The sequence below is a fragment of the Hydra viridissima genome, unplaced genomic scaffold (assembly GCF_058129835.1).
Source record: "Hydra viridissima isolate aposymbiotic clone 2 unplaced genomic scaffold, HvirCarnegie_v1 scaffold_10, whole genome shotgun sequence".
NCBI classification, from domain to species: Eukaryota; Metazoa; Cnidaria; class Hydrozoa; order Anthoathecata; family Hydridae; genus Hydra; species Hydra viridissima.
The window spans coordinates 439,980-458,335 of NW_028324309.1; the positions used below are offsets into that span (position 1 = coordinate 439,980).

General features: G+C 30.9%; 2 protein-coding genes and 1 long non-coding RNA gene across 5 annotated transcripts; 2 read left to right on the forward strand and 1 right to left on the reverse strand.

Annotated features, from left to right (window-relative positions):
- The first annotated feature begins 170 nt into the window (after positions 1–170).
- Positions 171–2,511, forward strand: LOC145193369 (small ribosomal subunit protein mS35-like). The gene is made up of 8 exons (XM_080070832.2): positions 171–440; positions 567–619; positions 702–878; positions 1,016–1,076; positions 1,203–1,321; positions 1,732–1,841; positions 1,970–2,039; positions 2,121–2,511. Exons 1-8 carry the CDS (start codon positions 287–289, stop codon positions 2,463–2,465), a joined length of 1,089 nt encoding a protein of 362 aa, XP_079926958.2. The 5' UTR covers positions 171–286; the 3' UTR covers positions 2,466–2,511.
- A 3,898-nt stretch (positions 2,512–6,409) lies between these two features.
- Positions 6,410–14,599, reverse strand: LOC145192981 (uncharacterized). Of its 2 annotated transcripts, XM_090065697.1 has the most exons (10): positions 14,351–14,599; positions 13,765–13,807; positions 12,275–12,300; positions 12,148–12,175; positions 10,231–10,981; positions 9,540–9,663; positions 9,251–9,400; positions 9,094–9,142; positions 8,807–8,860; positions 6,410–8,595 (listed from the first exon to the last, which is right to left on the reverse strand). In XM_090065697.1, exons 1-10 carry the CDS (start codon positions 14,486–14,488, stop codon positions 6,581–6,583), a joined length of 3,378 nt encoding a protein of 1,125 aa, XP_089921823.1. In that variant the 5' UTR covers positions 14,489–14,599; the 3' UTR covers positions 6,410–6,580. The 2 variants fall into 2 exon arrangements, with proteins under 2 accessions (XP_089921823.1, XP_089921824.1); XM_090065698.1 differs by lacking the exon at positions 10,231–10,981 and having other exon boundaries at positions 14,351–14,581.
- Positions 14,600–15,827: 1,228 nt separating this feature from the next.
- On the forward strand, positions 15,828–17,130 carry LOC149882487 (uncharacterized). Of its 2 annotated transcripts, none has more exons than XR_016444662.1 (3): positions 15,828–16,022; positions 16,331–16,397; positions 16,565–17,130. It is a non-coding gene; the product is annotated as an uncharacterized LOC149882487 (long non-coding RNA). The 2 variants fall into 2 exon arrangements; XR_016444663.1 differs by having other exon boundaries at positions 16,331–16,384; positions 16,565–16,790.
- The last annotated feature ends 1,226 nt before the right edge of the window (positions 17,131–18,356 follow it).

Here is an 18,356-nt window from a genome sequence, read left to right on the forward strand (position 1 = left end):
TAAGTAACTCTAGTTCAACATAAGACCTTTCTGCTTGGCAAAAGTTTTTTTCTTGTAAAATTACAAAAACCTTTAAAGTCTTTTTCATAGTTGGCAATATTTTTCATAATTGTTATGCTAAATCTATATGAATAGTTCTTTTTGTAAAAATAAAATGACTTGTATTTTATTTAGATGAAACAAAATCATTTAGTTTACAACTGATTTGCGATGTGGAGTTAATAATTTGTTTTTTGAATTTTATCAAAAGTAAATAAACGAAAGTGCTTTTCAATCTTGGCAAAAAATGAATCCATTTTTTTCCATATCACCTGGGATACTAAATGCAGTTAAGAAGATTATGTCAAGTTTGCCTGTCCTTAAATACACTCCGTGTGAGCAGCAAGTACGACATATAATACATGCAAAAGCCCCTGTACGTGTAATGGGTTTGGGAAAGGGTATGAATACTGTTTATATTGAAAGATGTTTAACATTAAAACATTCAAAGTATATTTAAAATTTGCATGAAAATGTCTCGGCCTATTAGTTAGTACTTTTATTAATTGGATTTTGCTTTTCTTTAGCTGTTTCAAGAAAGTCAAAAATGAATGGTGAGCAAATGAAATCCAAAGTTAAGGTATTTTGTTTTTAAAATGTCAGTTGGTTTGAAATAGAGACATTTTCGAAAGTTTAACAGTAATGAAGTTTTTTTATTTCAGCAATTGTCGAGGGCTGAAATGTTGAACCCAGACACAACTGATTGGGCCAGTGTCTACTGTGCTGCAGAGTCATACAACCCTTCTGTTATACCTCTTCCTATTCGCATGGGCAGACCATCTCACAATCGTCTAGGAGATGTTCCACCTAATGCAAAAGGAAATATAGAGCTCCTGAAGGTTGTTATATGTTTAAATAAAAGAAGAATGCTTAGAAAGTTAAATCTTCTTGATGTTTTTCTTCAATTTTTCAGGTTTGTAACCTTAAAAAAAAAAATTGCAAAGTTGAATTCGAAAGATGACTTAACATTTTTTAGATTCCAAACTTTTTCCACTTGACTCCTCCTGCTATTCAGAAGCATTGCGAAGCGTTACATGGTACTTTTGAAACAATGATATATTTTATTTTTAACTTTAGTTATTCTGTATGAATATCTACTCGGTTCACTTTTGAATATAAAAGTTAGCGATGTACCGAGAATAATAATGTTATTTTGCTTGTAGCGTATTGCTCTCCATGGCCAGAAGGAGCGGTTAATCGCCCTATTAAAATTACAACAATAAACCATATTTATGCCGGTCCTTCCATACGACATCCAAACTCTAGAATGGTTAAGTTAGAAGTAGGTGCTACAGTTAGTTAAATTATTAGGTTTGCCTATAAATTATAATAAAAAGTTTGTTTTTTCTCATTATTAATGTTTAACTAAGAATTTTACTAATAAAGATATTCTTCTGAAATTTAACTGCGATTCGCATTTTGGCTTAACTATTTGTAAGGCCCGAATCCTAAAAATTTAAATTTTTCAAAGATTTTTAAACTATCATTTGACCTTGAGTTTTTAATAGATGTTATATCAAGCAAGACGTAAGCCTTATCTTTTTCCTTATGGCTTTTGCTCCCCAAATTTCTCTTTTTCTCCATTTACGGTTACTTCGTCTCATATTGACGTCTTACTAACTTCATCTTTTACTGAAGAAAACATCCTACAACTTTTTATACGTTTTTAAATTTGTTTTTATTGTGATTTAGATTCTGTTAAAAGATTTGGATTTAGATGATCATGCTCGTCGTAAATTCAAACTTTTAGTAGGAGATCGCTATAATTCCAAGACTGACAAACTTTGTCTGATTACTGATAAGTAAAAGTTTAAATTTTCTGTTATTATTTCTGTTAGAATTTTCTTGATATACCTCCTTATGTGACTTGATATATCTTGATATATCTCCTTATGTGACAATATTCAATTTAGATGTTTTTAATTTGTAGATGTCCGACTCGAAAACAAAACAAGGATTACGCTTACTATCTTCTCACTGCGCTTTACCATGAATCATGGGTAAAGAGTTTTCTTTATTTTTGAAGAGATTTGCTGTAAAATTTTTTCCTTTGGTGTGACGCGTTTGTTTTTTATTTCCAGAAGAAAGAAGAATGGGAAAACGAAGCTGTTGGAAAGTCTGAAGAGGAAATTCTGAAAGAAATGGAAAAAGTGAACGCAGAGCTTTTTCCAAAGGCTGCTGCAGATAAAAAACGTTGTCGTCGGCATTATAAAATTATCAACGGTAAACTTGTGCGATTCAACAACGTCGGACGCCCTTTTCTTTACGAAATAGCAAAGCAAGGGATAACTGGTGCGTTGAGTCTAGATGAAGTCAAACTTGCGAAGGAAAAGTGGAATCAAATTCAGATCGATCAGGACGACAACGAAACATTTGATCCAGTTTACCAGAGGAGTAGCGAGTCAGAATTTAAGCAGTTATTGTAAATTTCTAGTTTTAATGCAAAAACTCTGTGAATTTAAAAACAATAAAGTTTTGGTGCTTGTTTGTTGTCTGATACTTATCCATTTTGCAGTTTTAATTCGTGCAATTTTGTCAGACCGGTGTCAGTAAACATAACTTTCTCGGAAATATGTCCCCTCCAGATTTAAAATTCGCAGAACGGATGGCGTTTTTCTAGATCTAAGATGTACACGCGAAGGAGATGCTTCACATGTGAGCATTTTGATAAGAAAGCACAGGATCTTTTTTTTTTTTTTACTCTAAGACAATTCATTTTGAACTCACTGCGGTCAAGATTTTTAGTAAAATCTCCATAAATCTGCAAATCATCGTTAAACTGTTTTTCTTAACTGATATGATCTTTTCGTGTTATCAAGAAATCATCTCTATCCTTGAACGTAAAGATGTTTTTATTTTCAATGAAAGAGATTAATTTATTCATTAAGATTTTAGTCGAATCAATGTTGTTGCTGGGATTGTTTCTTGAAGAGCCACATTTTTTTCATACATGACCAATCTTATACATAAAGATAAATGTGTGTGTGTATGTACGGTATGTAAATCTCAACCGTTGATCCAATCTGCACCATATTATGCACAGCCCCCTTTTTTTACACGGGGAGCGTAATAGGTTGTCTTTCGACCTCAAATTTTGATCCCAAGGAGGACGGCTTATGCACATGTGGATAAAACTACTGGGCGAATTCGATTTCCTAGTAACTTTTGTAGCATAATGAGTTCTAACGAGGAACTCAAAGCAAAGCTGGCTATGTGAAAGAGTAATTCTTGCACCAAAAAATTATAGTGTCAACAAGATCAATTTGGAAATTCAAAATCTCCAGGACCTATAAGTCAGTTGTTCTGTCCCAGACCTTGCTCAAACTTTTCTTTTTCCAATAGAGTTCCTAAATTCACTGGAGCCTTCAAGATTTCCACACAACTTTCTTCTTAAGGTTTGAGCACCTATTATGCTTTTGAGAAATTTCGATCTTCCAAAGTTGTGTAACGGAAAAATGCTGTTAGTGAAGAACCTGCTTAATGATGTTACTTAAGGCTATTATTTTGACAGGATTTTTCTAATGGAGATGTTTTCATTCCGAAAATTCCGCTTTTTGACTTCAAACGTCTTTAATTTCCTTTACAATGTTATCAATAAGGCTTAGGGACTGTCCTTACGACTTGCTGGTGCCAACCTAGAAAATCCTTGCTTTTCTCATGGTCAGCTGTATGCGAACTGCTTAAGAGTTGTAACTGCCGGTACTTCAGCTACTGTTAATTAATATTCTAAAATATCGACTACAATCAAAATACTATCTGATGTTACGTGGCGACAACTTCGCTTTTTAATGTTTTACCTGTTATTAAACTTTTTGATTTTAATGAAATATGTTTCATAAGAGCCTTGCCGAATCTTACCAAATATGTGTTTGCAAATTGTATGAGATGGATGTTTGAAAGATTCTGGTGAGATGTTCGGTGCAAATCAATAACTAAATATTTACAAGAATGTAATAACAGTGATATGGACTAATAACTGTGCTTCATGTGTCAAATATAGAATTTAGAAAAAGGATTTGCTTTTAAGGTGGTAGTACACCAATAAAAGTGAAAAAAAAATTTTTTTTTTTATTTTTATAATTTAACCAATCAAATCATCGTAGATTTCGAATTTTTATTTGATTTAATTAAATAAAAAAATGCTTCACATGTTAAAACTTGTTTATAATGTATCGGTATAAAATGTTTTTTATTTTCCCCCTAGCAACGCTTTGTTTATTCCGTTGTTATGCGCTTCAGAAACAAGTTAAACCATAAAAAAACCCATGAAATACTTACCTTGTCAACTCTTTTAAGTGCAAAGTTGTAAACTGCAACGACTTCTTGCTAATTAGTTTAGTATGATGGCTTTATTGACGTAATTCGCTTGTTGTTTCAAGCTGCATTCAAACTTTATTATTTATGCTATAGTATATCTTTTATCTTTTTAAAATAAAAATAATATGGGTGAATCAAAGAGAAAACAATTATCAAACAGAATATACAATAATAAAAAAGCAAAATTTCGTGGAAGCAGATATAGAAAAATTTCTTCTTCAGAAACGAAAACTTTATCTTATGTTAAATCTGCTAGACATTCTGCTTCTTCAAAAAAATTAAATATTGCTGATAGAGATTTTCAAGATTTTCAAAGTACAGATTTTAACTTTGTTATGAACTTTAGTCTGTTGTAAAACGTTATATCGCTACTGAAATGCCCGAATTTATGTGAAGATAATGTTTATTTAATGTTTGATTCCTCCAAAAAGTACGGGTTAAGTATTGGTTTAAAAATATGTTGTAACAGTTGCTGTTTGGAAAACTGAGTTTTTTTCATCTGCAACATTTTGTAAAAAAAATTTAATCGAACAACAAGAGCCTAGTAAAAGCAAATGTGGTGGACAAAAACCAATTGATATTAACACACGTGTCATTGTGGCTTTTCGTGAAATGGGTAAAGGGTTATCATAATTAGAAAAATTTTGTTGAATAATGAATATGAAGCCACCTATGAACAAAAAAAGCTACAATAAAACTTTATATAAACTGTTAGATGTTTATCAAAGTTTAGTTGACCAGAACATGGAAAATGCTGCTGATGAATTAATCCCTGCAGGTGAAACATCAAATTTCTAAAGCAGAAAAACAATGTACAAGTATAGTGAAATAAGGATGCAAGAAACTAAGAGCTATACAAAAAGGTTTTTGTGATCAAAGCGAAACATTAGGTGCAGTTTATGGAAGTGGGGAGTTTTGAACAATTTTTTTTTGTTTTTGTTTTTAAATTGAGTTTTTCTCAAAATCAACTTTTATAGCCTGGCGACGGAGATATTTTTCAAACCGATAACCGATTTGATCTGAAATTTGGCAAACTTATTTGTAACACATGTATTTGCAACCTCTACTAGAATTATGTTTACAGCTAATTGTGTTCTACTTTTGTGAGTGATTTTGTGTTCTCAAATATCACCAAAACTTCCAAATATGACTAAAATACATATATTATGACTTTTTTTGCTCAAAATCCAAAACTTTTAGTGTATGTTGTAATTGCATAAGTAAAGGATCACAAGCCAAAATTTCAGCTCAAATTTACGGTTGCTGAAAAAACCCTGTCGCCAGTTATTCATTTTTAGGCTTTTGTCGATCAATAATTATGCGCATAACTAATTTTTTTAAATTTTAAAATTTTTACTTTTATTTTAATCATATAATATGTTATGCACAATTAGAGATTGAAAAAAAGTTGAAATACAAGATTTTTTTTAATGGTATACTACCACCTTAAACTCGAAAGTTACCTTGTAAGAAAATTATGGTCCTTTTTAGAACTTAGTCTAAATAATTTTGCATTATGTAACCAGCAGCTTTCTTAGTTCTTCAGATGGAATAGATAAAATGAGGATTTAGTTTTCGCAGGAATTTGAAGAACCGTGACAAGTTGGTTTAGATCAGGTATCAATTGTCAAAATATGTTGAATTACGAGACTGGTTCATCTTAAAAAAAGAAAACACTCATCTCGGCTGACTTGGTAATAGAAAGCTACTGTGAGTGACATAAAATCGAAAATAGACCGCGCAAAATCAATTGGTTTTCTCGTTGTGGTCTTGTTTACGAACAGAAATAGTCTTTGTAACCTTAATAGAGGCATTCAAGTTCTTTATTTAGTCCTTTTGAAAAAAGTATTTTTTTAAAATACCAAGATTTAATTTATTCCCTGCAAATTGAAAGAGCTAATGCAAAAGGATGTCTTTTGCATTCGTCTATCATGGTTTCTTAAAGTGTGTATTAAATTCGATTATATTCAGTGTGGAAGTGGTAAGACAGGGAGAGTCGTTCGACGAAGTCAAGAAACTTGTCTATATTTTTAAAGCACTGAAATCAATATTATTTACGTGAGTTAATTTTTTAAGAATGAACACTATATCATCATAAAAAGGTTTTGCTTTGTTCGAAAAAAAGGTTTATATTCATATTAGTTTTAATATTAGCTCAAATAATGGTAGTTATGCCAAGGAACGCTAAGATCCACTGATTTCAACTATGCTCTATTAGACACCTTTAATATCTTCGAAGATTCGGAACTGGCTGCCTTACTTGTTGCGTATACTCGAGACGGCCGTCTCTCAACTGAATGTTCTGTGCAGCTTGATGTAAAGCTAGACCATGCGCGGCAGCAACATAACCAGCTTGCAGTGCTTGGGCTGCAGTTGAGCCTGCAGGCACTTGCTGCATTGGACGTCCAAACAATTCAGGTATAGGAAGGATCCTAGGAGGGACAACTGGTAGCCCCCTATTTCCGAGTTCAGCTGCAGCGGGGTGCAAACCCCTTCTGTCTGTAATGGAATCTTGAAGAGCACCTTTTAATTCGTGATTATTTAACATGTGCGGTGGATCAGAATTACGAAACACTCTTTCCTCGTTTCTTGTTCTTAAGGGTGGGCTATTTCGAATATCGCGCCTTTCTAGATCTTTTCGAGCATCGCTTCGTCTTTCATCGTATCTTTGTAAACCTTTATTTTCAATTCTGCTGTCCGAAAGCTCAACGCGTTCTTTGTGCAAACGTTCTAAGCCATGCATTACTCTAGCATCTTCTCTTACATCTCTCACATCAGATCGATAGGCACGGTCATCAACTCTATTAGAACTGCGTATATAGTACTGCTCTTCCTCTATTTGTTGATTAAGAGGTCTTATATCGAACGATTTGATTTCAGCTTGATTACCCAAAATCCCCGTTAAACCAGCTCTACCCAGAACATCAGAAAGTGTTTTCGGAGCATTGCTCTGAACCTCTAGCCAGTCACGTCTGTCTAGATCACGCAGAGTATTCCGTTCATCAACCCTAATTGGAGACCTATCACGATTAAAAGGTCTTGAGTCCGCTCTTTGTACGACGCGTCTAACATCTGGTTGAACATTAAAAACAGGACGATCTCTATAAAGATCCTCTTCCCGTGGTTGCCGGTCGTTTCGTAGATCTCTTCGATCTTCGTTATTTCGGCGCTCATTTCGATGATCTGATTTTGATCGATTGTTTCCAGGTGGTAGCAAAGAACGGCGTTGATTCAACAGGTCATAATCATCGTCTTTTAAATAAGAGTCTGGATTTTCAGAACTAAAAAAGTCTTTTCTGTTAGAAAGAGGTGAATCTTCTCTTAAGCTTCGCTTAGAATCAGTGTAATAGAGTACTCTGTCATCATAAGCAGATCTTTTTAAGCCGCTGCCATTACCAATATTACGGTCAATACCTCTATCAATAATCCTACTTCGATCTCTGTCACGTCGTTCCCGATCAAGTCGCTCTTGTTCCAAACGCTGTCTTTCTTTCTCTATTCGACTATCACGCTCAATTCTTGCTAAGCGCTCTTTTTCCAATCTCTCTTGTTCCTGACGCTCTCTTTCGATGCGTTCTAATTCTAAACGTTCACGTTCTTTACGTTCACGTTCAAGTTTTTCACGCTCAAGGCGCTCTCGTTCCAGTAACTCTCGCTCGCGCTCACGATCCCGACGCTCTCTTTCTTCTCGTTCTTTTCTTTCCAATAGAAAACGCTCTCGCTCTCTTTCACGTTCTTTCTCACGTTGCTTCTCTAACTCTCTTTGCTTTTCGCGTTCCTTTCTGACTCTTTCAGCTTCCTTTCGTGCACGCTCACGGCGCTCTTTTTCACGCTTATCTTGCTCCTTGCGCTGTTCTTCCCGAAGCTGACGTTCTCTTTCGCGTTCTTTCCTACGACGTTCTTCTCGCAACTTATGTTCGTGCTCTATTTTCTCGGCTCGTTCCTTACGAAGTTGCTCTACTGATTTAGCGTCTTTCTTATCACTATCTTCGACAGTCGTCTTGGTTTCAGTGTCCGTATCGTTTTTTGTCTTTTCCTGGTTTTTCGAAGGATCAGTAGCAGGTCTTTTAGAAACCGGGGATAGATTTTTTGGCGTAGAAATAGCGACGGCATTTTTATCATTGTCTTCTATAGTTATCACTTCTTTTTTACTTTCTTTTTCCTTTTGTGTTTCGCGTGATCTTCTTTCATCTCTTCGGGACCCGCGATCGTCGCGTCGTGACGCTCTGGATGTTGAGGCTAAAAAACATTTTTATGATAAGAAATCGTAAATTTATATTTTTTTCACACTATTTATGAAATTACAAAAAAAAAAAAAAAAAAAAAACTAACGAAAGTTGAAGCACATAAAACGATTACAGGTTTGCAGAAAATTGCTCGCATCAATAATAATTTAATTTTTCACGAGATGAACCAAATAAAGTCATAAAATTATTGAAAAAAATCTTACAGGTGCGAGAAGACTTGGATTGCCTAGAAGATTGAGAACGATCTTCTTGTTTCTCTAAATAAACATTTAAAAATTCAAGCTAAATTTACATAAGCCAAGAGGAGATGAATCAAAATGTAATAGGTTGTGTAGAAGTAAAATGGTTCAAACCATCAGGCAAAACAATCAAGAAATATTGCCCACAATATGATGAAGAGAGCTGACTAGCATTAAAATAAGCATTAAGTTTACAAGAAAATTATTAGAACAATTTTTTTTAACAAATTCCTTAAATTTGAATAACTCACCAGACTTTTTTTCAGTTTGGTTTTTTGGTGGAGTTGGGTCAGTCTTAGCCTTTAAAAAAAAATCATAAGATGGAAATGTTACTGAAGAAATATTTTGAAGAAAATCACAGTTTTGAAATGTTAGCTATTAAACATCCATTAAGTTGATTTTTAGTACCTTTTCAACTTGGATGATCTTTTCATGCAATGTTGATTTATGTAATACTTCTATACACTTTTTTGCTTCATCACTTGATGACATAGTAACAAACCCAAAGCATTGTGAGCCAGGAGTTTTAGCACTTGTTACTACCTTGGCACCAAGAACCTATAAAAACCAAGTTATGGGGGAAACTCACTCAGCTGTAATATAAAAATGAATATAAAAGAAAATCATAAGAAAATTTATTATGCAGTTAGCTCATATTGATGATTTTACACACATCACAAACAAGGGTATTTCTTACTTTTCCAACTTTACTGCATATATCTTTGAGATCTACAGCTTTTGTTACAGAAGACAGCCCACTTATCCATATGCATTTACTTAAATCTGTTTTCTTATCCTCATTTCGTTTCACAGTATTATCACTAAAAATAGAATAAAAGATGGTAAGAACAGCATTAAGAAAAATGTTTTAACAACTTAATGATTTTCTTTGTTTAGAATGTTTTAATGAAACTGATATTTATTCTACTGATAACTTGTAACACTTTAAAAAAATATTTTTAGAACATAAAAAAAAAACTAAGATTTTTTTAAGTTGACTTTTATTGTTAAAAGTACTCATATTTATAACACTTATACCAGGTAAAGTCAAAGTGTTTCCATACAAAAAATACACAAGCAACAAATTTTACAAAGTTAAACTGAAAGTTATTTTTTTTTAAATATATTGTTAAAAGAAACTATTAAAATGATTTAGATAAGGTAAATGTGAATTCTCATTAGTATTTAAATATACTGCACTTACTAAATCAATACTAGTTAACTATCAACTGCTGCTTCCCACAGATACTAAATGCTTATTTCAATATTGAAAACATTACTCAGCTTCAAAACATAAGTTGCAAAAGTACTATTGCAATTAAAACTACTTTAAATCAACCGACTGAAGCAGTCTAAAAGATATTTTTTGTACAAAAGAAATCACAAACCTTTTAAAAAGCGAGTCCTTTTTATTCTCGCTTGAATCAGAAATTTCAGAGGGTTCTTTACTAGATGTATTAACAATTTCAGTGTTACTATTTTGTTTAGAGACCTGATCTGAACTTTTGCTTTGGATTTTATCACTGTCATCACCTGTGGGAGATTTGTCATCACTTGTGGGAGGTTCATCACTTGTGGGAGAACTGTAGTCATCACCTGTGAGAGATTTGTCATCAACCCCATCTGTAGCTTTTTCAAGTTTTTCCTTATTTAAAAAAATTTCTTTATCGCTATGATTTTCTTCATTAACAGAAAGGTCTAAAAATTCATAATGGTTATTCTGTTCCATAGTTTTTAGTTCATCAATAGCTATTTTCTCCACTGAATTGTTGTCATCCAGTTCATCTGAGATTGTGTCAGGAACATTCATTAATTTAGGTCCTTTTTCAGTATTTAAGTTAATGGTTATTTTATCACTATTTCCTTCAATATTCTTTACTTCTTTAAACTCAGCAGTGATAAAAAGTCTTTTTTCTTCTTCCATTACTAATTCAATGTCATCAACTCTATGAAAAAGACCCCCTGTAGCTTCAATTGTATCAAGTATACTTGTCAGTTTCTCTTTTACTTCTTTTTCTTGGAACCCATTTTCTTCTTCTGAGAATTTATTGGTATCAAGTAATTGTTGCTCAGAAAAAGCTTCATCAACGTCTTCACCTTTGATCAAATCATTGTTATCTGCTGATTCCATTTGAGCATCTTTTGAAAAACATGCACAAAATAAATACATTTAACATACACTTTAACAAATTGAAAATAAAGGGGAAGCCTGTCATGAAATGTGCAGTGTGGTTTTTAACCATGCATGGCAGTCAAGAAAAATCTTTGATACGCAGATAGAACAGTTTGTTATCTTTGCACTTGAGTTGCTAATATTTCCAGATTCAGATTTTTCAGATTTAATATTAAAAAAAAAAAAGAAATTTGTCCAGGATAAATATGATCAATAGTGGTGCAGCTTTATAAAATGAATATTAAAGCAAGAAATATTGCACCAGTATCATTAATGATGAAATAAATAAATTTAATTGCAGCTGGTAGTTGAAACGATACATTTTACCAAAAAATTTATTTGCACTTGTGAAAATATATACCAACAATTAGATGACTGATCATTATTATTAAGTCCATTAATAGAGCAAAATGGCATGTATAATAATTTAAGTAGGACGTTTCTTCACTTCACATAGAATTATAAAAGCAAAAGAAAATTAAAAGTATTGTTTCCTCGATATTGATGTTGAGTAGCAGGGATCATTGAAACATGATCATCATTTTGGAGGACAGATAAAGCATCTTGTATTAACAGCCATCATCATACATTAAGTCATTTACTAAATAACCATTGTTAATTAAAGATGGTTGTAATATAACAGATATTTTAACTTCACAGAAGCTCACATCAAAAATCAGATTTTTGTGATACTTCAGTCTGATGAAATCAAGTAAAAACCAGTCTTTAGATTTATTCGGATCATATAAAAATAAACAGGATTAGCACTTTTGGCAATTAAAAACCAATATAGCAATTAGATTGTTAATAATGAACGATCATCAACTTGCAACCATAACTTTGGAAATCAACATTATCCACTTGTAAATCCAAAACTCATAGCAATCACACATACACAGAATCATGACAGGGGGAGAGGGCAAAGAAAATATTTATGTATTAAATGGTCTCAGCCTCTATAAAATATTTAACATAATTCATTTAATTTTTTTGCAATATTTTCAGTTTTCCTGTCAAAAATTATACCAGAAAATTGTGAAAACTATTAAGTGATACTAAAAACAATATAGAGAATGTGTAGTATCAAGATATTTCAATTTGTAAGAAATGCATGTTGACATTAAAATGTTACCTTCAAATTCTGAAACTTGACTGGTTTCCTGAAATAAATTAAATTAACTTGATAAGCATTGAGATTCTTAAAAATCTATGCGTTAGAGAGTTATGTGATAAAATAAATGAAACATTTAAAGACTTACAGGTTCTATTTTTCCTTCTTCATTATCTAAGAGAAACAGTTTAATAATTTACAGGAAAGATCAATAAAAAAAACTCATCAAATTCAGCATTTCACAACAACAACAACAAAAAAAAAAATGTATTACATAAAATTGCAGTAGTAAATAAAATCAATATATTCTATCATACTATTTTTAGGGTATTAAAAGAATTGAAGACCTCCATGGAAGAATGACATAATGGCATATTTATTCTTTTCCATGGTAAAACTATTCACATTGAACTGTATAGGTTATATAGAAATGGCACCTAAGAAAGCAATATAATGAGCTAAAACAACATATTACTGATTCTGCTGTACTCTTTTTACTTCTGAAACAAATGTCTTAGTCTGTTATATCATAGAGGTCTTCAATCATAACTAATGTGGCATTTTTAGTTGCACACATCAAGATAAAATATACTCAATCAATTTGAAAAAAATTCTGAATAAACACAAATGATTATATTAAATACTTGAATAAGTTTATGCTGCCTTTGATGTAAAAAAAATTTTTTAGAATGAAAACATAACTAGTATTTATAAAAAGTATTTTCTTTCACCCCTTATAACCTTTTCCCATCTTTCAAATTACATATGGATTCCACTACAGAAATATATATATATATTTGAAGCTATCCACCCATCAACCAACCTATTTCTAGTTTCTTCATAAGAATTGAAGTGCTCATCAAATAAAATAGTTGAATTATTTATCACTTTAGCAGTATGTTGCCAAGAATTATAAAACTGAGAGATCACCTTGTTGGGTTTATTGACATATTTAGAACATTTCTATTTTTGCTGCTTGCCTTATACTGACAAATTGCTCTTGATAAAAAACAGCAGTGATTTATGTTTAAGCTTTATTGCATTTAGGAATCTCCCCCCTCCCCATTTTAAACCCCACCGTATACACAGCAGGAACTTACAACTATGAATATTCCCCTCTAAAATTGATGTGGATGGTTGCTCAGATTTCAGCCAGGATTTTTTCTTTTAGATTCCAATTCTTCACCTTCAAATTTTTTTGGTGCCTCAGCACTTTGTCTTTGAAATCAAAATTGTTGCTCCTTCTTCATCTAACTATTCTGGATGGATCATTGCTACCATAAACACCCATGAAAACACAGATTTTAGCAACACTTTTATGCAACAAAATTTTCTGTGACTATTGAATTGAAGGGAAATAAGTCAACAATTAATGAAATAAAACAAAAACTTGCTGGAAAAGTATCCAAAAGTCATGTACTACTTATCCAAGATTATTTATAGTTTTATCAATTGTGGTACAAATTTAATTAACAGTTACTATTGACTACAAAACTAATTAAAGAATTCCAGAAGCTTATTTAGGTACCAAATAATTTTACAATTTTTAAAGTTTTGTTAACAATAATTGAAACTCTGCATACTTAATGCTTAAACTAAATTTACAAAAATTAACATTTGTTATGAACAAATCTTTACCTTCAAAGTTAATATCTGTCATTGAACTTTCATCTAACATTGACTATAACAAAAAAAAAATAATAAATAATATTGACTAACTGAGAAGGATTGAGGATAAAATAATCCAGAAAGAGCAAATGATAAAAGAAAAAAAAAGCACATTATTATGCAATTGCTATTATCTATATATATTTTATTGAGTAACTCTTCAATTTAGATTTCATAAAGTTATTTCCTCATTAGTTAAGCCTCATAAGAAACTCTTAGATGGTTTTCCATCGAAAGAAATTTAAAGAGAATGCAGTCAAGCCTAGTCAATTTCTTATATATAGCAAGCTTTGTGGACTATGTAGCTTTGAGCAATATCTAGCAATCTATCTGTAGACAGAATTTCAAATTCAGTAAAACTTGTTGGACACTTCACATGTCAAATTTAATAAAAGATGAAAAAAAAAACATTCAATGCTTCTTAAACATTTAGTGAAGTTTTAACTAAAAGCTTCACCCATTTAATTTAAACAACAGACATATTTCTTATACACAAAAACATTATCTAAAAAGTCTGATGCTGTTCAAATATTTCTCATTTGACTAAACAACTTACTCTTTCGAGACGCTTCACAAGATCTGCCTTCAAACCTGACTTATCTAAACCACGTTTATCAAGCTCTTGTCGTAAATCGACTACTTTCATTGAGTTCAACGATTCAAATGTAACATTTGGGGAAGATATCTCTGACATTTTCTTTCCTTAGTAAGTAACAAAATTTATGAAAATTATGAAGTTTAAACTGTGCGAAGCTTCCGCCTTCCCAGTTCAATATGGTCATTATGCGAATCTCATTGCAAATTCATTTTGAAATGCGAATAGATCACGTGAACAGTATGGAGTATTACGGGTTTCTATATCAACCTCATTTTTTTATTCTTTATTAAACATAACTGTATTAGTAACCAAAGTTTACAAAAAATTTATTTTTACTGTAAAGTCCTGTAAATGGATTTTTTTATAATATAAATAATTTTAGACATCTTTTTTAAACTTTTGTGGAAATGCTTATGAAACTGAAATGGTTGATCGAAACCAACCTACTTAATTATTTGAAGTTGAGTCTATAATAAACCTCGTTTCAGTCTCTTTTGATTATATCAATTAACGGGGAAATGGTTCGAAATACTTAATTGTTTTAAGATTATCCGTTGCAAACCTCGTTTGAAAAATTAAGTTGTTTAAAAATGTTTGAATCAGGAACACTCACACTTTATTTTTTCCTTTAATTAATTTAATGCTATAATTACAGTACCTAATTTTTATTTCCGTACATTTTTTTATTTTTGTTGTTTTTTATCTTACCTTTTTTTTTCTGTTGGACTTCATAACATTTTATTAAGGTCTGTGTTATTTAATTTATTCTGTTAGAAGTTAGTATATTTTTAAAATAAAACGATATATATATGTAAATGTGTTTAATCAGTGTTTATATGCGATTGCATTAATCTTAAGGTTTATTAGATGCATCTATGCATAGATATTATAAAGATATACACAGATCATGTCCAAAGTTTCCAAGGTTGAAAGTGCAGCTGTCAGTGATAAAAAACTTCATTCTCTTGATTTTTTTTTTTTTACTCTACTTCAATATGAATTCTTAAACTCATGATGTTTACTGCGATCCAGCCTTGAAAATAAGTTAATGTGTTTTCATTTCAAGAAAATGATCGTAATCCCTGGAATTGACATTTTCTAATTCCAGCTTTGAAAATTTTTGAAAATGAATTGACTTTGTTTATTGCTCGTTGAAATTGACACCATCATTCAAGCATTCTTATCAATCTAAGTTGAAATCTTTTATACCTGTTAATAGCACATATAAACAAGAGCAAACGAATGTCCACTAGAAAAACCTTACTTGTAAATTATTTTCTGTTTAATTTTTAGATCATGTTTCCAATGAATATTGTAAAATGGTTATAAATTGATTTCATTATTATATAAGTTGATCTTGTTATAGTTTATGTTTTTATATGCTTATTTTTATTATGTTTTCCATTTTGTATATATCTTTAACATTTCTCTTTCTAGATATTTTAAATGAATTGTTTCTTTCAAAAAAATGTTAATAGGTAAAATTTGAAAGATTGCTTACAGTGCATAAGAAGATATCCAAATGTCAAGGAACTTAGAAGGGTTTAAACAACTTTGCTCATGTGATTGGGAAGAATAATCATGATTTTAAGCAAGAATTACAAGAGACAAAATGTTATCTCTAAGAACTGTATGTTAATCTATTAGATATTTTTAGTTTTATTTTTTAATATCTATAATAATGTTAAGAAAAATAGTCAGCTCAAAAGATTTAATTAAATTAAAACATCAAAAAAGACCTTTGTAAGAATGCTTTATAATTAATCGGAAATTTTCACTTTGGTTTAAAAAAAAACTGTATACACAGAACATTGAGGTGCTGTGATCTGCTTTCACAATAAACATTTTATTTAATGAAAGTCTTTAAAAAAAGTTCAGATAGAATTAAGTGTGGTTTCATTTTAAAGATATAAATATACAAAAGATTATTTTTTCTAGTTTTCTGCAGTTAAAGACTTAGATCCTGAAGGATTGGTTTGACAGAAACAAATGGTTTGTATCAGAAGTATATTATTTCTGAATGTATTTATTTTAGTATGATGTATAAGTTGTTTTAAAATATTACAAATTATCTTGGGTGTTGTAATTAGCCATAAAAAATAAGACCATTTATTACAAACTTTTAATAACGAAAATGCATTCAAAATTAACTACAGAATAAAACTTTTTTAGCGTCTATCAGCTCAACTTTTTCGACAAAAATGAAGCTCTGCAATCAAGAAGTAATGTTTCACACGGGCAAAATATTTTGTCAAATTGTTGTCAGTATTATTACCTTGTCCTGTTTTGATGATTAATTCTTCCTCAGTCCAAATTAAAACCTAACTTCCTTTAGATAAACACAAAACAGATTGTAAGAGTTTTTTTTACAATATATTTCCATTTGGTCCTGTTGAAATGAATATTGTTTGTTTAAGTTTAAAAAAAAAAAAAGACTAATGCTGCACTGCTTTGAAAAATACAGAAGAGTTTATTTGTGTGTGTTTTTTGATTGGTTTTTACATAAAAGAAAGTCCTACTGTTGCTTGATTTCTCCTTTAAAATGCAGGTGTAAACTTTCTCCTTTTTTTTTTGAATGTGTAACCCTGGCTTTGTTTATTTTTGTGAATCCAATATGTTTAATGTTTTACTTTTATATTTATATTTTTTTCTGATCATTTACTAACTTAGCATCAAAATGTAGACAAAAAAGGATGACAGGTTGATATAGCTTGAAAAAAGAAAAATATATATCAGGATATCATGTGGTTTTTCTTTTTGTATTGGTAGAATAATAACTATAATTATTACACTTATGCTAAAAAGTCCAAGAAAATCTTTTGTTACAATATTTGTTTTCAAAAATATTTTCCTGTGTGTAATTTAAAAGCAAATTTGTTAGAACTGCTTTTGTTGTTGGTAATTATTGAACAGATTATTATACGTTCAGAAAATTCCTTTAAATAAAAAGATAAACTTTAGGTTCCTTTATCTCTATTCTCTTTTGCATTTAAAAGATAACTTCTATTACAGTTTTATAACGTCCATTTATTGGAGCAACATTTACCGTTTGAATAGCTAAATGAATTACCTAGCCATTTTTTATTGCAGGTGCATCGCTTGTTTCTGTCTCCTGAACCATTCCATGTTTAAAAGTCTTATATACCCATTCTATGTTCTTTGCTTGTCGAAGCGAAATCTTTTTATGATTTAAATTTTTAGAACTTTGAGTGTAAAGAGATTGAATTTTAGATATGGAGTAGAGATTTAAAACTAAATATTCCTGATTTCTGTGCTGTCTTTTTACTGTCGAATTCAGGAATAGAGATCAAAACCGAATTGATTAGGACGACCTCTTTAAATTTTTTTTAGAAGTTTCTAGCGAACTACATTGTGACAATATATTTGTCAAAAAAAAAAAGTGCATTATCCATTAATTTCTTCTAGGACGTGTGAAGCGCAGTTTTATAGTTTCCTCAGTCCAATAACAACTATAATTTCCTAAACGTGAGCGGCACCTTAAATATCTCCGTCACTTACTGCACGTTCAACGAATAAGCAATTTTTAAATTTTATATCAATATTTTCAATAGGGCAGTCAATGACTATCGGTAATTAGGAAATAACGAAAATTTGTCAGCAAGCTGCTCCGTATCACAAAAAGAAGTTGAATTTGAATAACTACGTTTTGAATAAACGGAAAAGTATAAGAGCGACGTTGTTTTATATCACAACCGTTAGTTATTTGTTTGTATAATAATATGCATTATTGTCATCCTTTATTAAAACTACCTGTCAAACTTAATTTCTCAAATTTTTTTTCATGTTAATACTATTAGTTGTAGTAATCCATGAGTTATGAATATTGAATTTCACTTCGCAACTTTTTATAATGCCGCATATTTTCTTTGTAAAAAATTTGCTCATTTTGGTTTTAACTAGTTACCAAGCCTCAATTTGGGATACCAATTAAATATGATCTGTT